The following is a 21819-nucleotide window of genomic DNA, read 5'->3' as shown; positions in this document are numbered from 1 at the left end:
TCTGTGCGTGCAGTGCGCGCGCATTGGTCGGCGTTTTGCGGAGGTCGGATTGGCTCACCGGGTCAGGTGACCGGGTGGAAGCCTGAGCACGCCCCTCTAGGAAGCAGAGCGGAAGCTGGACTGGCGTGGGGGCGGCATGCAGCAGAAGCGCCAGAATGCTGAATGCTGTCCAGGAGTTAACCCTTTCACTGCTGGCAGGCAAAGTAAGTCCAGTCTAAGGGTTAGGAGGGAACTGATGTGCATGGTTGTGGCTGCGGGGGGTGAAGCCTTTAGAGGTGGAACCAGGCAGACATTTAAAGCAACTCAGTCTGTTTTCCATTATACTCATTTACTATGGAAGGATCAGACGTATCTCCGCAGGGATCTGCTGAACAGAGCTCCAGTGCTGGTTTGGTATGTAAACCCACAGTGTGGGCTTTATTGCTTCTGGTCTCTGTTATTATAGATAGTAATTTAGTCATTTTCTTTTTCTTGCTTGTAGCCCAGACTGGAAAAAGCTGACAAGCCGGTTAAAGTAAAGGAAACAAGAGATGAATCAGGCCATGCTTCAGTGCAATTGCCAAAAGCTGAGCAAAAGTGTAAAGAAAATAAATGTGCTTTATGTGCAGCAAAAATTTCATCTGCATCAGGAAAGAGTTTATGTAGTTCCTGTACTCAGAAAGTGGTTAAAGGGGAAACCCCGAATATGTTTAAAGATCTTATGGGATGGATGAAGTCAGAAATAAAAGCTACTTTTCAATCCTATAAGGAGTCTGCCCCATCTACCTCTTCAGCAGTACTTGAATCATTACCACCTAATGTAATTCCTTCCTCTCCCAAAGCGTTAACATCTGTGGGCGAATCTCAGCAGGGGCAAAAGAGAAAGTGGAATTCAGACTCAGAGCATTCAGAGGGTGAGATTTCATCACTGGAGGAAATGAGTACTGAAGAGGATACTGTTAAGTCACAAGAATCAAGAAAGGGACAGAGATTTGCTTTTCTATGGATAATATGGATCAATTGTTAAGTGCGATGTTTGCTACTATGGATATTAAGGAAGAGGAAAAGGATCTTTCCACTTTAGACAAAATGTATAGAAGTCTGACAAAAAAAAAAAAAAAAAAAAAAGTTTTATCCCGGTTCACTCTACATTAAAGGAATTAATTGATAAGGAATGGCAAAACCCAGAAAAGAGGGCCTTTTGGCCTAGGTCTATGAATAGGAAATACCCCTTTAAACCCGAGGACCAAAAGATTTGGGGACCAGTTCCCAGATTGGATCCTGCTTTATCTAAAGTGTCTCGCAAATCGCACTTACAATTTGAGGACTTTGGGGTTCTGAAGGATCCCCTAGATAAGAAGGTAGATAATCTATTAAGAAGAAATTGGGAAACAACTACTTTAATTTTCAAACCCGCAGTAGCTAGTACGGCCTTCTCAAGATCATTTAAAATATGGTTGCAACAACTAGAAATGCATATCGCTGAAGGTTCACCTAGAGATGTTATACTCAAATCTTTTCCTAATCTGTTTCAGGTAGTAGATTATCTTACAGATGCAGCAGATGAGACAGTGAGACTTACTGCAAGAGCTTCTGCTTTATCCAATTCAGCAAGAAGGGGAATATGGGTGAGACCCTGGGAAGGTGATGTTTCTTCCAAAATAAAACTGTGTGGCTTTCCATGTGAAGGTAATTTTTTGTTTGGCACAAAATTAGATGAAACATTAGAGAGATCAGCAGACTTTAAGGAAAACTTTCCAAATAAAAAGAAAACTTTTAGGTTTAAACATTCCTTTCGGGGTTCAAGAAAACAGGCGGAGCTTACATGGCGTCTCTGGATCTACAGGACGCGTATCTGCATATTCCAAAACATCTGGAGTCTCAAGCGTTCATGAGGTTTGCAATACATCAAACAGGCGAGGTAAGACACTATCAGTTTACAGCTATTCCATTTGGCCTCTCCTCAGCCCCTTGGTTGTTTACAAAAGTAATGACTGAAATCCTTGCTTTCTTGAGACTTAGAGAGATTCAAATTATAGCATATCTAGACGATTTGTTTTTATGGGGAGACTCAGCTATGTCAGTATCCACCCAGATTCAGACCTCAGTGTTGGTGCTTGAATCGGTAGGGTGGTTAATCAATTGGAAAAAGTCATCCCTTACTCCATCTTAGATTATGATTTTCCTGGGTTTTCAGATAAATACTGTTAATCAAAGAGTTTATCTTCCTGCACAAAGGAGAGAACTTTTTGAATGTTGTTTCTTTTCAGGATTCAACTTCCATCATTTTAAGAAAAGCCATGTCTCTGCTCGGTCTTATGACATCCTCATTCCCGGCGGTCCTATGGGGCCAGATGCATTCAAGACAACTTCAACTATGGATTTTGCAATCTTGGAACAGGAAACAGAATGCATTAGACAAGAGGGTGCTAATACCGCACTATGTCAAGATGTCACTTCATTGGTGGTTGGAGCCAGCTCATCTAAGGGAGGGCCGTCTATGGAACTTGCCATACCAAAGGATAATAACCACAGACGCCAGCTCTTGGGGCTGGGGAGCACATATGGACAACATTCCAATTCAGGGAGCTTGGGAGAAGGATCTTGCCCGGGCTCATTCCAACATCAGAGAGATGGAAGCAGTTAGAATGGCACTTTTACAATTCCAAGTACACATCCAGGGACTACATATAGTAATCAGATCAGACAACAGTACAGTGGTAGCCCACATAAATCATCAGGGAGGAACCAGGAGCAGAACATTATGCAACAGAGTAAGCATGATCCTTCAATGGGCAGAGATGAATCTAGCATCACTGACGGCGGTACACCTAAAGGGAACCTTAAATGTTGTGGCGGATTACCTCAGCCGTTCACAACTGAGCCAAGAAGAATGGATACTAAACGAAGAGGTCTTCCAGAGTCTGACACGCAGGTGGGGGACTCCGACAATAGACTTGTTTGCGACCAGGAAGAATACAAAATGTCGCAGATTTTGTTCCCTCTGTCCCACCGACAATCCGGTCACAGTGGATGCATTTGCACTGAGCTGGAGGGATCATCTGATTTATGCTTTTCCACCGTTCAGGTTGATTCCAAAAACCCTCAACAAGATTTACAGGGAGAAAGCGTCAGGCATACTAATAATACCTTTCTGGCCAAAAAGAGCTTGGTTTTCTCTGTTAGGGAAGTTATCAGTGCAGGAACCAGTAATGTTACCCCTACGTCAGGATTTGTTACATCAGGGTCCAATAATGCAGCCGCAACTGGAAATGTTGCATCTGTCGGCCTGGAGGATGAATTAAAACTTTTAAAGAAGAAGGGGTTTTTTCCGGGAATTTATCCAATACTCTACTACAAAGTAGGAAGATGGTCACTAGAAGGATCTACTTGTAAGCTTGGAGAACCTATCTTCATTGGTGCGATGAGAACAAGCTGGATTCAAAACAGGAATATACTCCGTTAGAGTTTCTACAGGCAGGACTGGAAAAAGGACTCAGTATCAGTACTTTAAAAGTGCAGACCGCGGCCTTGAGTGTCTTTCTACAAAGGAGATTGGCAGAAAATGAATTTTTTATTGGGTTTTTTAGAGCTATGTCTAGAATTAAACCAGTGTTTAAATCTCATGTGCCTCCTTGGGACCTGAACTTAGTACTTCAGGCTCTCATGAGTCCACCCTTTGAGCCAATACAGGAGATCGCTGAGAAGTTGTTAACCCTAAAAAGCTGTTTTTTTTTTACTTGCAATTGCAACAGCTAGGAGAGTGGGAGAGATCCAAGCTTTTTTCCATAGCAGAGCCATACTGTATTATATCAAGATGATAAGATCACACTTAAATTAGATTCTGCTTTCTTACCAAAGGTTTGTACGAGTTTTCATAGGTCGCAGGAAATTTTCCTCCCTTCTTTCTGTCAGGACCCATCTAATGAAAAGGAGGAACACTTTCATTGTCTTGATGTCAGGAGATGTGTAATTCAGTATCTGGAAGCAACGAAATCATGGAGAAAGACGCAGGCAATGCTGGTGTTATTGCTGGTATTAATAGAGGAAAGCAGGCATCCAGGGCATCCATCGCCAGATGGATAAAACAGACAATTACTATGGCCTATCAGCTTCAGGGAAAGGAGGTACCTCAGTTGATCAAAGCACATTCAACACGGGCTGTGTCTACCTCTTGGGCAGAAAGAGCAGGAGTTTTCTGTAGAGCAGATCTGTAGGGCTGCAACATGGTCGAATAAGAATACATTCGTAAAATATTATAGGCTGAACTTTGATTCCAGTAGAGATTTAATCTTCAGTAGAAGAGTGTTGCAAGCAGCTGTCCCGCCCTAGGGTATATGGGTTACACATGTGTAATCTTGGTAGTCTCATATGGGTGCTGTCCTGGAGACGACCCTGGGAAAGACACATGTTACTTACCGGTAACGTCTTTTCCGGGAGTCGGAAGGACAGCACCCGGGCTACCCACCCTGATTGGTATATGCGTATATGTGTGTATATATATATATATATATATATATAAATAAAATTGAGTTTTGAGCATTAAATTGTGTTCATCTTTATTGTTACTGAAGGTTAGTTCAGGTTAGGGATATATATATGTATGCTGCTGCAGGGTATGCTAATTTTTAACCTTCTCCTGTCCAATAGTATCTGGAGGGAATTTATCTCATATGGGTGCTGTCCTTCCGACTCCCGGAAAAGACGTTACCGGTAAGTAACATGTGTCTATCACACCTAAAGAAACTTAGTGTGTGCTAATTAGCGTTTGCGCACAAAGTACCGCGCGCGCATGCAAAATGGTGCACCGGGTGCAACAAAAACGGCGCACCCTATGGGCCTATAAGGTTGCATTGGATGCGCCCTAAACATTGCATGGGTGCAACATTTAGGGCGCATCCAATGCAACCTTATAGGTGCATAGAGTGCGCTATTTTCATTGCACCCGGTGCGTCGTTTCGCACGCGCCAGACTTTGCACGCGCAAAGTTTTGCACGAGGTACTTTGCGCGCGATCTTATTCAGCTTGGTGCGTGCTAACTACTTAGCACCCTAGTTAGCATGCCCAAAGCCTTAAGGCGTGCTAACTAGGTTAGCACCAAATAGTGAATCAGGCCCATGGTGTTCTCCGTCATTCGGCGGGTATTGAGACGATATGCTGTGGGATCAGTTCCAAGGATAGTGTTGTGGGAGTAACTGAAGGTAAGTATTTATGGTTTATTGAGAATATTAAAATACTTTATTTGTGGTTACGTTTTTCTTTCATTTTAACTCTTTGTGGAAATGGGGCGAGGGGCACGTCAGTACCCCTATACCCTATACTAATTTCACCTGGGGAGGCAGCTGGAATCTTGGGATCCCCCTCCTAAAGGGTACTCACAGATGCTACCATGAACTCCCCCAGGGCATCAATGTCCCAACTCCTCCTGGGCACCGGAGGTGGGGAAGAGTCCCCTGTCCATAGATTGGACAAGATCTCTGGGGGAGAGGGGGAGACTTGGCTGCCCCTCTCTTTCAGAGCCCCCCCCCCCTATACCATGGACCATATAATGCTGGTATATCTCACGTTGCAGTGCCCCACAAGGTCTGGACCCCACAATATGGCTATCCCAGTTTGCATGGGTGACAAGGGTTTAAACAGGATTGGGATGGGGCATCACACTGTCCATTTTGGAACTAATATGCATACAGTGTATGCAGCAAAATGTAATTTTACCCAGTTAAAAAAACAAACATTTTTTCTTTGAACTATTCAAAATTGATTTTTCGAAAAAATACAAGGTCTTTTTGGGAAAAAATTTAGCAAAGATTGCATTTAAGGGGGCTTTTCAATTAACAGTGGAAATTGTTGGTATTTACTCTAATGTAGATTGCGGAATTCCACTTCTTTCCCTCACTGTATACAGCGTGTTCACAGACTTAATTCCCAGACAAAATTATAATATTGAGCACCAACATGTAATAGCCCCCAAAATGTGGCACCTATATCTATTGTATTTAGTTTAAAACTTTGTGCAAAAGAGTTTTTATGTAATTTGCCTTATATTGAAATGGAAATCACAAATTATTTGAGTGAATAAGTATTTTCTGCACTAAGAGCAGTGCGAAAAATGCCTTGCTGAGTTCAATCTGTGCAGTAAGTGAGTTCAATCTGTGCAGTAAATGGCTGACTTATCAGTTCTAGATCCTTTATCATTTGATAAAAACACTCTAGAGCCCTTATGACACAAAATTGCTTAATTTCCAGGCTGCATTAATATTTGTTTTGAAGAAGTCAAGCTCATTACCTGCCAAATCATTATTCTGCACATTTAGTTTTGGGTCAAGAATGTTTCCTTCTCCCTTTACATAAAACCTGTCATCACAATAAGGCATCATCCGGTATAGTGCCAAAGGGCCACTGTTCTAATTAAACCGCTGAAAACTCACCACACAATGGTGTATATTTTCTGCTGCCTTTGTATTAAATATTATTAACATCATAATCAAAAAGGAAGATACCATACTTTACATCAATATAAAAAGACATCATTTAAGAATAAACAATGGTTTAGGAATCAAAAATTGGTGAATTGAGAAACTAAATTGTAAAATATAGTTAATATAGCCAATTTACATTTCTTTCAATCTGCTAAAACCACAAGAATTTTCACTAGGTTTTTATTGCAAGAAAAATAGTAAAAATACAAAGAGTATTTGCATATCAAAATTGCAATAATATCAACAGACTAATATGTCATATTATCTTGCATAGAATAACGAGTATAAAGAGAACTCAATGGGAGCTAGAGCTATACAACAATCTATAACAAAGAATTTGTGATATAAAAAGTGGAACACATTAATAAAACGAACCGAAAGCTCTGGTATAACCAGCTAGAAATATCCACCCCTCCATGTTCAAGGATTAGTAAAAGGTACAGAGAAAATAGTTGAAAGGCACCACTTCTGCCAAGCCAACTGATATTTCGGAATAGAGCCCTGAGACAAATGGAGAATATAATCCATAGTCCAAATACTTTTCACCCTTTTTAATATTTGATCAGTAGGAATTCCTTGTTGTTTCCAATACCTTGCAATGGCCCAAAAAATAGAGCATATAACAACATGATATTCTCCTTGTCTGCTTTAACGTAGCCTTTAATGTCAGGATTTGTTTGAATGGCCAGTGATAAAGGCCCCATAGCTATCGAGAATAGAAGTGGAGAGAGGGGACAGCCTTGTCTGGTCCCTCTGCTAATATACATTGGATTAGAAAGAAGGCCTGGTAGTCTTAATCTGGCCTGGGGCAAGTCATACAGAGCCAAAATCACCTCCATAAAAGCCCCATTGATTCCCATTTTGTTAGTCACTTTGTGTAAATAAGGCCATAGAACTGAGTCGAATGCCTTATTAACCACTTCCCGACCGCCTAACGCACAGAGGCGGCCGGGAAGTGGAGCCCTGAAGGACCGGCTCACCCACAGAGGCGGCGGTCCTTCTAAGGGCATGGGCGGAGCGATCGCGTCATCCGTGACGCGATCCTCCGCCGGCGCCTGTCACCGTTCGCCCGCCGCAACATCCCGCCGGCTATACGGAAGCGCCGGCGGGATGTTAACCCCGCGATCGCCGCATACAAAGTGTATAATACACTTTGTAATGTTTACAAAGTGTATTATACAGGCTGCCTCCTGCCCTGGTGGTCCCAGTGTCCGAGGGACCACCAGGGCAGGCTGCAGCCACCCTAGTCTGCACCCAAGTACACTGATTTCTCCCCCCCCTGCCCCAGATCGCCCACAGCACCCCTCAGACCCCCCCCTTCCCACCCCCCAGACCCCTGTTTGCACCCAATCACCCCCCTAATCACCCATCAATCACTCCCTGTCACTATCTGTCAACGCTATTTTTTTTTTATCTCCCCCCCTGCCCACTGCCCCCTCCTGATCACCCCCCACCCCTCAGATTCTCCCCAGACCCCCCCCTGTGTACTGTATGCATCTATCCCCCCTGATCACCTGTCAATCACCTGTCAATCACCTGTCAATCACCTGTCAATCACCCGTCAATCACCCCCTGTCACTGCCACCCATCAATCAGCCCCTAACCTGCCCCTTGCGGGCAATCTGATCACCCACCCACACCAATAGATCGCCCGCAGATCCGACATCAGATCACCACCCAAACGCAGTGTTTACATCTATTCTCTCCTCTAAACACCCACTAATTACCCATCAATCACCCATCAATCACCCCCTATCACCACCTGTCACTGTTACCCATCAGATCAGACCCTAATCTGCCCCTTGCGGGCACCCAATCACCCGCCTACACGCTCAGATTGCCCTCAGACCCCCCCCTTATCAATTTGCCAGTGCAATATTTACATCTGTTCTTCCCTGTAATAACCCACTGATCACCTGTCAATCACCCATCAATCACCCCCTGTCACTGCCACCCATCAATCACCCCCTGTCACTGCCACCCATCAATCAGCCCCTAACCTGCCCCTTGCGGGCAATCTGATCACCCACCCACACCAATAGATCGCCCGCACATCCGACATCAGATCACCACCCAAACGCAGTGTTTACATCTATTCTCTCCTCTAAACACCCACTAATTACCCATCAATCACCCCCTATCACCACCTGTCACTGTTACCCATCAGATCAGACCCTAATCTGCCCCTTGCGGGCACCCAATCACCCGCCTACACGCTCAGATTGCCCTCAGACCCCCCCCTTATCAATTCGCCAGTGCATTAGTTACATCTGTTCTTCCCTGTAATAACCCACTGATCACCTGTCAATCACCTGTCAATCACCCATCAATCACCCCCTGTCACTGCCACCCATCAATCACAGCCTGGCACTGCCACCCATCAATCACCCCCTGTCACTGCCACTCATCAATCAGCCCCTAACCTGCCCCTTGCGGGCAATCTAATCACCCACCCACACCAATAGTTCGCCCGCAGATCCGACGTCAGATCACCTCCCAAGGGCAGTGTTTATATCTGTTCTCTACCCTAAACACCCACTAATTACCCATCAATCACCCCCTGTCACTGCTACCTATCAGATTAGACCCCTATCTGCCCCTAGGGCACTCAATCACCCGCCCACACCCTCAGAATGCCCTCAGGCCCCAGCCCTGATCACCTCGCCAGTGCATTGCTTGCATCTATTCCCCCCTCTAATCACACCTTGAGACTTCCATCAATCACCTCCTGTCACCATCTAGCACACCTACCCATCAGATCAGGCCCTAATTTGCCCCGTGTGGGCTCCTGATCACTCGGCCAAACCCTCGGATCCCCCTCAGACCCCCTTCTGATCACCTCCCCAGTGCATTGATTGCATCTATTTTCCCCTCTAACCACCCCCTGAGACACCCATCAATCACCTCCTGTCACCCCCCTAGCACTCCTATCCATCAGATCAGGCCCAATACAACCTGTCATCTAAAAGGCCACCCTGCATATGACCGGTTCCACAAAATTCGCCCCCTCATAGACCACCTGTCATCAAAATTTGCAGATGCTTATACCCCTGAACAGTCATTTTGAGACATTTGGTTTCCAGACTACTCACGGTTTTGGGCCCGTAAAATGCCAGGGCAGTATAGGAACCCCAGAAACGGACCCCATTTTAGAAAAAAGACACCCCAATGTATTCTGTTAGGTGTATGACGAGTTCATAGAAGATTTTATTTTTTGTCAAAAGTTAGCGGAAATTGATTTTTGTTTTTTTTTCACAAAGTGTCATTTTTCACTAACTTGTGACAAAAAAATAAAATCTTCTATGAACTCGCCATACACCTAACGGAATACCTTGGGGTGTCTTCTTTCTAAAATGGGGTCACTTGTGGGGTTCCTATACTGCCCTGGCAATTTAGGGGCCCTAAACCGTGAGGAGTAGTCTAGAAAACAAATGCCTCAAAATGACCTGTGATTAGGACGTTGGGCCCCTTAGCGCACCTAGGCTGCAAAAAAGTGTCACACATGTGGTATCGCCGTACTCAGGAGAAGTAGTATAATGTGTTTTGGGGTGTATTTTTACACATACCCATGCTGGGTGGGAGAAATCTCTCTGTAAATGGACAATTGTGTGTAAAAAAAATCAAACAATTGTCATTTACAGAGGTATTTCTCCCACCCAGCATGGGTATGTGTAAAAATACACCCCAAAACACATTATACTACATCTCCCGAGTACGGCGATACCACATGATTGGCACTTTTTTGCAGCCTAACTGCGCTAAGGGGCCCAAAGTCCAATGAGTACCTTTAGGATTTCACAGGTCATTTTTGTTTCAAGACTACTCCTCACGGTTTAGGGCCCCTAAAATGCCAGGGCAGTATAGGAACCCCACAAATGACCCCATTCTAGAAAGAAGACACTCAAACGTATTCCGTTAGGAGTATGGTGAGTTCATAGAAGATTTTATTTTTTGTCACAAGTTAGCGGAAAATGACACTTTGTGAAAAAAAACAATTAAAATCAATTTCCGCTAACTTGTGACAAAAAAATAAAAACTTCTATGAACTCACCATACTCCTAACGGAATACCTTGGGGTGTCTTCTTTCTAAAATGGGGTCATTAGTGGGGTTCCTATACTGCCCTGGCATTTTAGGGGCCCTAAACCGTGAGGAGTAGTCTTGAAACAAAAATGACCTGTGAAATCCTAAAGGTACTCATTGGACTTTGGGCCCTTTAGCGCAGTTAGGGTGCAAAAAAGTGCCACACATGTGGTATCGCCGTACTCGGGAGAAGTAGTACAATGTGTTTTGGGGTGTATTTTTACACATACCCATGCTGGGTGGGAGAAATACTGCTGTAAATGGACAATTGTGTGTAAAAAAATCAAAAGATTGTCATTTACAGAGGTGTTTCTCCCACCCAGCATGGGTATGTGTAAAAATACACCCCAAAACACATTATACTACTTCTCCTGAGTACGGCAATACCACGTGTGGCACTTTTTTGCAGCCTAACTGCGCTAAGGGGTCCAAAGTCCAATGAGCACCTTTAGGCTTTACAGGGGTGTTTACAATTTAGCACCCCCCAAAATGTCAGGACAGTAAACACACCCCACAAATGACCCCATTTTGGAAAGTAGACCCTTCAAGGTATTCAGAGAGGGGCATGGTGAGTCCGTGGCAGATTTCATTTTTTTTTGTCGCAAGTTAGAAGAAATGGAAACTTTTTACTTTTTTTTTTTCACAAAGTGTCATTTTCCGCTTACTTGTGACAAAAAATAATATCTTCTATGAACTCACTATGCCTCTCAGTGAATACTTTGGGATGTCTTCTTTCCAAAATGGGGTCATTTGGGGGGTATTTATACTATCCTGGAATTCTAGCCCCTCATGAAACATGACAGGGGGTCAGAAAAGTCATAGATGCTTGAAAATGGGAAAATTCACTTTTTGCACCATAGTTTGTAAACGCTATAACTTTTACCCAAACCAATAAATATACACTGAATGGGTTTTTTTTAATCAAAAACATGTTTGTCCACATTTTTCGCGCTGCATGTATACAGAAATTTTACTTTATTTGAAAAATGTCAGCACAGAAAGTTAAAAAAATCATTTTTTTGCCAAAATTCATGTCTTTTTTGATGAATATAATAAAAAGTAAAAATCGCAGAAGCAATCAAATAGCACCAAAAGAAAGCTTTATTAGTGACAAGAAAAGGAGCCAAAATTCATTTAGGTGGTAGGTTGTATGAGCGAGCAATAAACCGTGAAAGCTGCAGTGGTCTGAATGGAAAAAAAGTGGCCGGTCCTTAAGGGGTAGAAAGCCCTAGGTCCTCAAGTGGTTAAGGTCAAGGCCCAACAATAGTAGTCTTTGATCAGTTAGTTAGGCATCTTGGAGAATATTACACACAAGTCTGGTGTTATCAGTAGTTTGTCATTGGGGAATAAACCCAGATTGAGAAGGGGAGATTAGATCTGTAATTACCTAAGATAGACGATTGGCCAGAATCTTAGAGAACAACTTCACGTCATTATTGATTGATTGAGTGAAATAGGCCTATAATTATGTGGCAATGTATGATCTAGATTAGGCTTAGGTAAAAGGGAAACAAAAGCATTTGTTAGCTCGTTAGGAAATTTAGTGCCTGACAAAGCCTCATTAAATAGCTGTTTTAATTGTGGCAATAATATATGTTCAAATTTTTTGTAATAAAGGCCTGAAAATCCATCTGGACCTGGGGCTTTAACATTTTTGAGGGATGAAATAGCATTGCAAATATCTTGAGAGGTGATGGGTGAATTTAAAATTTCCAATTTTTCTACGGTCAGAGAGGGGATAGGTAAAGAGTCCAGCCACTCGTCAATCTCCGTTGGGGAGGGTTTAAAAGGGGCAGCGAAAAGACGAGTATAGTATTCTTCAAATGTTTGCATTACCTTTTGGGGGATAGACTCTAAAGTACCATGTTTATTTTGAAGCTTATACAGGTGGGGAGATTTATGAAACTGGGAAAGTTTTCTTGCAAACATAGTGATCGGGGCATTCCCATGAAATAAAAATTTTGCTTTTGCAAATTTTAAAGATTTTTCGAACGCTTCTGACAAGAGCTGATCCAAGCATGTATTTTTTCTCTGTCACTAGTAAGCGTGAGTTGATCAAGGGAAGAGCTATGTTGTTTGTATAGAGCTTCCAGCTCTGAAGTGAGTTTGAGCGTCAAAAAAAGTTTCTCCCTCTTTCTTTTAGCCCCCACCTGTATAAGCTTTCCCCGTATAACAGTTTTATGTGCTGCCCACAAAGTGCCGTTAGAGACTTCACCGTTATTGTTAAGGATAAAATATTCTTCTAAGGATTGCTGTACATCATTAAAGATAGTTGGATCCTGAAGTAGCAAATCATTCAATCTCCAATTGTCAAATGAGAAGGGGATACCCATTGTTCCTAGAACCCCCTTGATTATCTGATGGTCAGACAAGACACAGGTGAGAATAGCTGAAGCTTGTACATTAGACATCAAAATGGGAGAGAGAAGTAAATAATCAAGCCTAGCGTAAGAATTTTGCAGGTTTGAGTAATAAGAATAACTCCTATCTCCCATGTTGAAGGCCCGCCATAAATCGGTCAGTTGAACATTTTTTATTGATTTTTAAAGGGTTTTGGGAAAGGTTTTGCTGCTGTCAGTAGCACCACTTCTATCAACCAAAGGGTTGCTGATACAATTTAAATCACCCCCTAGAATTAAGTGATTAGATAAATATTTCTCAAGACGTGAATAATTCTTTAAATAATTGAGCTTGTTGGGAGTGTGGGGCATAGACATTACAGAAGGTACCTTCCTTTCCCGCTAGAGTACCCTGTAAGATCAAATATCTAGTCTCGGGATCCTTATATGAGTTTTTGAGGTCAAAGGTTATTCCATTTCGAAATAAGATAGCTACACCTCTGGTTTTGTTGGAATATACCGTGTAATAATTCTTACCAAAGGACTTATCCAAAATTTTGGGAGTGTTGGAGGAGAAATGCGTTTCTTGATGCAGGAGTATGTCCGCTTTCAAAAGCTTATATTGCCTTAAGGCTTTGCGTCTTTTATTGGGGGAGTTAAATCCCTGCACATTATGGCTTATAACATTCAGAGCCATTACTGAAAACCCAATTTAGCAGGAGTGGAGCTATCGAGGATGTAGAGTTATAAAAAGAGCATTGTTCAAAAAGCAATAAACTCACATATTGAAAATCAAGAAGTTGAATGTAAGTCAAAGAGCATGGAAGGTGGACATAAGCAGTAAGATGGAAAACAGAGCATAGTTTAGGTTCGATCACACAGTAACATAACATTAATAGAAACTTATAAACAGAAAAAGAACTAATGCGTAAGGTAACCATTAGAATGGGTAATAAACAGTTCAATGGACTCTTAGACAGGTATCCAACTGATGCCGGAGAGACGAGTGTCTGAAATATCTTATCCCAGGAAAGCACCTGAAAGCTGGGGGGGGGGGAATCAGTGCACTTAGCCCAGTCCGAAAACAGCCGCAACATATAACGCTCAGAGTACTTGGCATGTAGGAGAAGCGTAGCGTATAAGATAGGGTATAAAAACCCCACAAGTAAATCAACATTTCAAAGCGGCTAAGAAGTATAGATCAAAGGTTGAGGATTGAAACCTCCTGTTGAGGATTAAAACCTCCATGGGTGGTCTGGTGATTGGGAGGATGAACCAGCTCGAGGAGATCCTTTTTGTGACCAGATAGGCGAAGGGGAACATCATTGGGGTATTTGTTTTTGTGGTGTAGGGGCTGAATTGCACAGGCCTAGTTTGTTCAGTAACTTTTCCCCTTCCCGGGGAGTTGCAGCCAGATGAGTGACCCCGTTATGCTGCACTATCAGCTTAAAGGGAAAACCCCAGCGGTACCGGATTTGGGCTTTAACTAGTGAGGCAGTGATGTGCTTCATCTTCTGATGCTTTTCCAGCGTCACAGGAGAAATGTCCTGAAATATCTGGATTGCGTGATCCTCATATTTAAGATTGCGAGTAGTGTGAGAGGGCTTCAGGATCTGTTCTTTGATAAGAAAGTCTTTGAGGCACAAAATAATATCACGAGGAGGTTGGTCTGGTGCAGTTGAGCTCTGAGGGCTCTATGAACACGGTCACATATAAAGGCCTCTGTTGCGACATCTGGCAGGATTTGATAAAATATGTTAGTGACATGTTGAGGCAGATCAAGATAAGATTCCGGCAAACCTCTTTTCCTCAAATTATTCCTGCGATTTCAGTTGTCTAAATCTTCAGCCTGTGACTGCAATGTCTGAACAACGTCACACAAGGAATCATGCTCAGAGCGCAGTTCTTTGTGAGCTTTCAATAAATCATCGTATTTTGTTTCTAGCCTGTCTGTTCTGCTGCCCAGGGAAGCAATTTCCTGAGTCAGTGAGGCCTCCATTCTCCTGAGCTCTGACTGAAATTTTCCCGCAAGCTTGTTATACATTGCCTCCAAGCTTTCCTCTAGGTCTCGTTTAGTGAGGTTCTTACCTTGTTCAGGCTTTGCTTGTGTCCAGTCCGAGCCAGCATCTGAGTCCTGCGATGGGTCAGGGGAGCCACGGCCATCTTGTGACATGGTGGAGGAAGCGCGCGGTCTCAGAAGATAATCAGAAACGGAGGTTTGCTGCTTCGCTGGGCCTGGATTCCGCTTCCCAGGCATGCACCAGTGCTTCAGTTAGGGGATGCTGAAGATCAGTGCCAGAACAGCCTCATAAAAACCCCTGGTAAGTTGCGGTGAAAAAGCGGTGTGCACGGAGCTACATCGGCCTGCTTCCGACTCCTGGTGCGCCGTGCATGCTCCCCCAAGAATTTTTATTTCATGCAACTATTAACTACTAATTTAAATTAGTGGTCAAAAGTTCCCTTATTATTCCTTTTTTTCAGAATGCAAAGCACAAAAAAATCAAAAACAAATACATGGCAGGTATACATGACACCAGCAAATGTGAGTTCTAAAGACCATTATATGTGTGTCAGGCAATTTGTGTTTTTGTAGGAGCCAGCCTTCTTGATCTGTGTTGTAAAGTGATAAGCATCAGCAGAGCGTCACCCCATCCCAGGACACACAGCTTATCCTGTATAGTAGCTCTGGGGAGTCTGACTGAGATTTCTCTACCTGGGAAAAATAGACTCAGCACATAAACAGCCCCCTGTGTGTATTATCCTGATCCCCCTTTTCCAGCATCACTCTCCAAGCTGCGGTATGCATGACCTGTTGGGAGGACTTCCCCACATGAGCAGCAGAATCAGTTTCTTGGAAGTGAGAGCCAATATCTTCAAACTGCAAGCTCTGTGTATGCTGCTTGTGCTTCTGCACTGGCTTTGCTTAGCATGGCATGCAGTATATACATTTTGTATAGGAAAACTACCAATGTTTCCCCCAAAATAAGACATCCCCTGAAAATAAGTCCTAGCACATCTTTTGGAGCAAAAATTTGTATAAGACAGTGTCTTAGTAGTTATGTACAAAATCAAACAAATATGCACAGAATTGTGCATATATTACCTCATTGTTATGGATGGTCAATGAGATGCAAAATAATTCAGAGTTAAAGTAGGATCATGCAAAATTATCTAGCTTGAAAAAGGACCAATCGAACTCCTTGTAATAAATCTTTGTTGGTTGCTATGGGCAACAACACTACACCTTCGTTCGGCACCATATCACAGGAAGTGTGATAACTCGACTCTCATCACGGCAAACAGCATAGAAGATAGGACTTCGTAGACATCATCAAAGTTTCAGGAGTTTATTCAGTAAAAAGATATACAGATTCTTATCTCTACATGTTCGTTACACCTCAGCGAAGCAATTGATCTGTAGTAAGTCCTCTTTGCGTTACAGGCTCTTGGTCCATTCCTTTTGAATGGCAACCAGGCTTTCTCTTATGTTACATCTATACTACGTTGCACTTAGGCCTATATACAGCATAAAGTTAGATAAGATGACAAGACATTACAAAAAGAGTAGAAAGTGGAAGTCATCAGCCAGAAGTCAGAAGTAGCCCCCTCCCACGGGAGCTCCTAAGCTCTTCTTTTACTAAACTCTAAAGAGTTAAATGTGTCATCATCTGAGCAGGGACGGATCACTACTCATCGCCTGCTATTGGTTGATAAGAACCCGTGATATCATGACAAGCACAGTCTTTACTGCGCATGCACTGGAAAATTCCATTTTCCAAGGACCTGTCACCTTGTTCTGAGGAGGCCATTGTTTAATGTACTTGTGAGAACATTTTCATAACAATGACTCATATTTATGTTGTTCGTCGCCTGGCCTCTGCACTGGATATCTCTGCTACAGCCTTGGGAGTTCCAGTACAATGTTCTACTGAAAATCAGAACTGTCTTTATTTATCTCTAAGAAAAATTCTCCTTAAAGGGAGATTCTGCACATCAAGTCTTTTAACTAAAATCAGTTAAAGTAACTGAGGCCTACCAATTCAAGCATATAATACTTAAATTCTAACACTCCTCATTGGAGGGATCTGATTGGCCCATTTTTAGCTGCATACATTTGCAAACAAAATTTGCACAATCCATCATCTCAGAATTATTAGTATTTCTTTGGTCATCCTTATTTATAATTTCTATATGATTTATGACAACTTTTTAGCTGCTAGAATGCTTTTCATGCTTAACGAAGGATGGCCGAACAAACCAAATGAACATTTGCAGTGAGCCCCATTGACTTTAATGACAGGCGGACTTCTAAAACCTTCAAGGCATCTCTGCAGCCACAATTTCTTAAAAAAAAGGTTTACAAAGTGATCAAAACCCGGACAGTGGCATAGCGGAGGGGAATCAATGGAAAAATATATGCCAAAAAAGAGGTGTCGATGGCTGGCAACTTTAGAAGTTAATAGCAAACCCCAGTACATGCTAGAATCACCGAATTTGCAGAGTATGATAAGCAGAACAGTGGGAACAAAAGAATTGCAAATATCGATTTTGAATGCTTCAAAGAAAAAATGTTTTTTTAAAGGACAACTGAAGGGAGAGGGATATGAAGGTTGCCATATTTATTTCCGCTTAAGCAATACCAGTTGCCTGGCTATCTTGCTGCTCCTCTGCCTCTAATACTTTTAGCCATAGACCCTGAACAAGCATATGCAGATCAGTCAGGTGTTTCTGACATTATTGTCAGATCTGACAAATTTAGCTGCATGCTTGTTTCTGCTATTATTCAGACACTATCGCTGGGTAGCAGCCCCACACAGTATGCCATTTTTTTAACTGACTTTTAATGAAGATTTAATAAAGAGCTATGTTTTACACGTAAAGAGCTATACATTTTTTGGAGGTGCTGACCCATCTTGAGGACTGTGGATTACCGTCTGAGGGGTACTGAAGGACAGACAGGTCATAGCACTCCAACACTCAGACACTTCTACAGCCAAATAGTTCAGCAGGACTGCCAGGCAACAGGTATTGTTTAAAACGAAATAAATATGGCAGCCTGCATATTCTTCTCACTTCAGTTGTCCTGTAAAGTCAGCAAAATGACATGCTGCAGCATTACTCAGATGTCATTGTTCTGGGGCTTGTTTTACTTAGTACAGCAAGTTCAGGTCTGGGAAAGGGATTGCATATGCAGCATTCTCTGTCCTTCGTCAGGTATCGAGAGGATATGGCACCAGATAATTTCTGTCATGATACTGTCATGGTAGTACCAACAGGTAAGTATTTTGGGTTAATTAACATCATTAAAATACTTTTTTTGTGGTTGCATTTTTATTTCATTTTAAAGCGTACCCAAACCAAACATTTTTATTCAAAATATTTAGTTGCACCACTCTGACTCATACAAAGATAAATAAACACTCCTTCAGGCCTATGAGCATTTCAGTGCAAGCTTTTCACCCTTCTCTTTTCACAACTAGGGTTATACAGGTGGCAGCCATTAGCAAGTCCTCCTTTGCTGGACACCATCTACTCCACCAGTTTGCAGGATTCTGTCCCGGCAATATGAAAGGAAGGGGAGGGGTTCCTCCAATAAGTGTAAAATATTTTAGATTTGTCATCATGTAGCTGAAAAAAGCCTGCTATTTATTATTATAAATTAGAAAATAGATTTTATTTCTGAAATCTTGTACTTTTAATTTGGGTCCACCGTAAGTCTTTGTGGAAATGGGTAAGGGGTAGTACCTTCCGTCAGTACTCTTATACTCACTTCCCCTGGGGAGGGGTGGGTATCTGGGGTTGTCCCCTTCTTAAAAATGTCACCGCGAGCCTCCACCAGGGCGTCAACACTCCCCACCTCCACCTGGGCATCAGAGATGGGGAAGAGCCTCTTGTCCATGGTTTGGACAAGGGCTCTGGGGGAGGCTTGGCCACCCCTCTCTTGCAGAGCTCCCCACGCACACAATGGACCGTGTGGGCGGGTATAGCTCAGGATGTGGAGGCCCACGCGGCATGGACTTCACAATCTAGCTATCCCAGCCTGCATTGGTGACAAGGGGTTAAAGAAGCTTGGTAAGGAGGACCTTACATCATTTAAATTACCATTATTAATTTCAGGTTTCTTTCCCTGTTTACAGACTGAGAATACCAGATTCAGGCTCAATCATTTCCCTTATATTTGCATTATTAAAGGTCTTATTTTGTTTAAATACAGTCTTGTCACTGCTATTGTTTGTGTAACAAAAGGAGTCACCATCAGCCTATACACCCATACCAATACCATGATCACTTCAGTAAAGGGATCTTAAGGAGTGCAGAAGGACATTTTGGAAGGAATAGAAATGGCTTCAAAGGACATTAGCAACTTAAGGCTCAAGTCCAACTCTCTGGCCAAAAGTACATACAGTTTTTGTGGTTATTATTGACCTGTTGAAGTGGAAAATGCTTGCGAAATGCACTGTCTGACCCTACTTTGTGCAATAAATTCTTAAATCTTAATCAAGTTATATTGGCTGCTTTGGCTACTTTGAAACCCACAGGAAAGATACCGTAAGTCAACAATACCTCTGTTTTTTTAAACAGTTGTTAATTATTTCATATTTTTGGGGAGCCTACATCTACCAATGTATACGGTATATACAGGAGCTGACATGTCTGTATCTTGAAATGGAAGGAAATAATGTAAGCACACTAATATTTTAAGGTTTTATCAGATTTTTAAATTTATGTCTGTAACTTATTACCTGGACAAAGTAATCTGAAAGCTCTGATATCCAGCTATGAAGGAAGCTAGTCTTGTTAAGCTCTGCTTTCCTGATCCTCCAACACCAACCAGCAAAGCGTTTCCTTGTGGGGTTCGAATAATGCGGGAGATTTTCACCAGGTGGATCATTGCATCCTGCAAAGCAGAAGAAATATAAAATATAATAACTGATACCAAGGGAATTCAATATAATACGCTGCAAAACACAACAGAAGAGAAGGAGTAGAACTAGATTACTTTCCTTTGAAAAACAATTTTCAAAATCAGATTTTTCTTAGAATTTATTAAAACAAATAATTATGAAGATAAACTAAAGAAAATTGATTTAGCAGTGGACTATAAAGTTTTCATCCGCGGGGCACTACAGCGATGTGAGATTTCCATGCTCTTCATGTTATATTTATTAAGACAAGCTTTTAGCAGGGATGTGTTTTAAGATTATGCTGCTGTAGGCACATTTGGAGGGTGAGGCAATTTAACACATCATACAAGCCATAGCATTGACAGCTAGTAATAAAATGTGCAAAAAAAAAAAAATACTACTTGTGTCCCTAACCTGAATCACCCAAATGGAAGTGGCAGTTTCTGTGGTTGTGAGAGTGGCCTGATCACCATACTGAATCACTTCTAATTACGGCTAGATATAAACTCATTTTGCACATTACTATAATATAATGTTAACATTGGATACTAGCCCATGTTAACGTGATTGCAGTTGGCAATTTCTGCAGATTTGTCAATTGTACATTCATGCTATGAATCTGTAACAAACACGGAAGAAACGGCTGCGGTGAACAGCGATACCACCGCAGCCGTCTCCAATTCTCTGCCTAACGATCTATCCGGTCCTTGGGCGTCTAGCACACCGAGGACGGGTTTGTCAGCAGCACATAGGGTTGCATTGTCGCGTGCGCGCGCGCAGAGACGAGACCTTTATGCGGGGAGGAGGCGTGTCAGCTGACCGGCCGGTCGGCTGACATCAGAGGAAACGCTCCTCATTGGTTGATGAGAGGGGGCATGCCGGAGGGGTCTTCTCTGCTTCAAAAGCTTCCCTGAATCACTCGCAACTTGTCTGCTGTTGCGAATACTTCGTGTTAGCGCTCAGACCTTAGATAGATCCGGTGTGCTTTGATCCGGGAGGAAACTGGGGATTTGACACAGTGATAGGATTGTTTGATAGCCATAATTATAATTGAATATTGTATTATCTGTGTATGACTCTTGCTCATTCTGACTCTTCTTACTTTCAGTGATTCTGTACTTCTGCCCATCTGATCTTGTTGCCGACTCTGCCTGTTAAAACCTTCCTGCCTTTGCCTTCTGACTTTGTACCGTATCTGCCAGCCTGTTGCCAACTCGTTTAGTCTGACCACTCTACTCTCACCAGAGGGCTCTAGTCTCTGGTGAGGGGTTTTGTACTGTTAGTGCCCTCCAGCTCCTCTGGTGTGGCATAGCTAAACCTGTCAGTACTACTGTTGCACCAAGCACTATACTTTGCTATCACATTAGATGTTGGTATACCTGTATTATTGGTGATTCTGCAGATCATCATATAATCAGGTATATATCTGCATTATAGGTGATACTGCAGATCACCTAATAATCAGAATTCAGTTACTTGCTGACACCAATCCTTACAGAATCCCCCATTTTACCACATTCTAAGCACTGTCAACGTAGACTTGATGCAAGGCACATTGGAACCATGGATTCCTGCTGGAAACACCACATTCTGAACCCATCACATTTTGTGCCTCAGCAGAATTTTAAATTGAACAGGCCAGACAGTTTTTCAGTCTTCATTTGTCCTGTTTTGGTAAGCATGAGACAACTGCAGCTTTCTGTTCTTGGTTGACAGGAAATAAACCTAGGTGAGACTTGCTATTTTGTGCAATCTGAGATGCTTTTCTGTTCACAGTTGTGAACTGTGACCATCTGAGTTCTGTAGCCTTTTTTGGTGGCTTAAAGTGAATCTGAAGTGTCGTTTAAAATAAAAAACAGATATTCACCTAAGGCAGGCATGGGCAAACTCGGCCCTCCAGCTGTTACGGAACTACAAGTCCCACAATACATTTGCCTTTATGAGTCATGACTGTGACTGTCAGACTCCTGCAAAGCATTATGGGACTTGTAGTTCCGTAACAGCTGGAGGGCCGAGTTTGCCCATGCCTGACCTA

General features: G+C 42.5%; 1 protein-coding gene across 3 annotated transcripts in view; it reads right to left on the bottom strand.

Annotated features, from left to right (window-relative positions):
* LOC137518608 (dynein axonemal heavy chain 5-like) overlaps nucleotides 1–21819 on the bottom strand; it is a 553928-nt gene that overhangs the window by 203302 nt on the left and 328807 nt on the right. For all 3 annotated transcript variants that reach the window (XM_068236692.1, XM_068236695.1, XM_068236693.1), the window contains one exon: nucleotides 19623–19777. In XM_068236692.1, coding sequence (XP_068092793.1) covers nucleotides 19623–19777 — 155 coding nt within the window. The remainder of the gene's footprint in view (nucleotides 1–19622; nucleotides 19778–21819) is intronic.

Source organism: Hyperolius riggenbachi, chromosome 5 (genome assembly GCF_040937935.1).
Source record: "Hyperolius riggenbachi isolate aHypRig1 chromosome 5, aHypRig1.pri, whole genome shotgun sequence".
Lineage (NCBI taxonomy): Eukaryota > Metazoa > Chordata > Amphibia > Anura > Hyperoliidae > Hyperolius > Hyperolius riggenbachi.
This window is presented reverse-complemented; position numbering and strand designations above follow the sequence as displayed.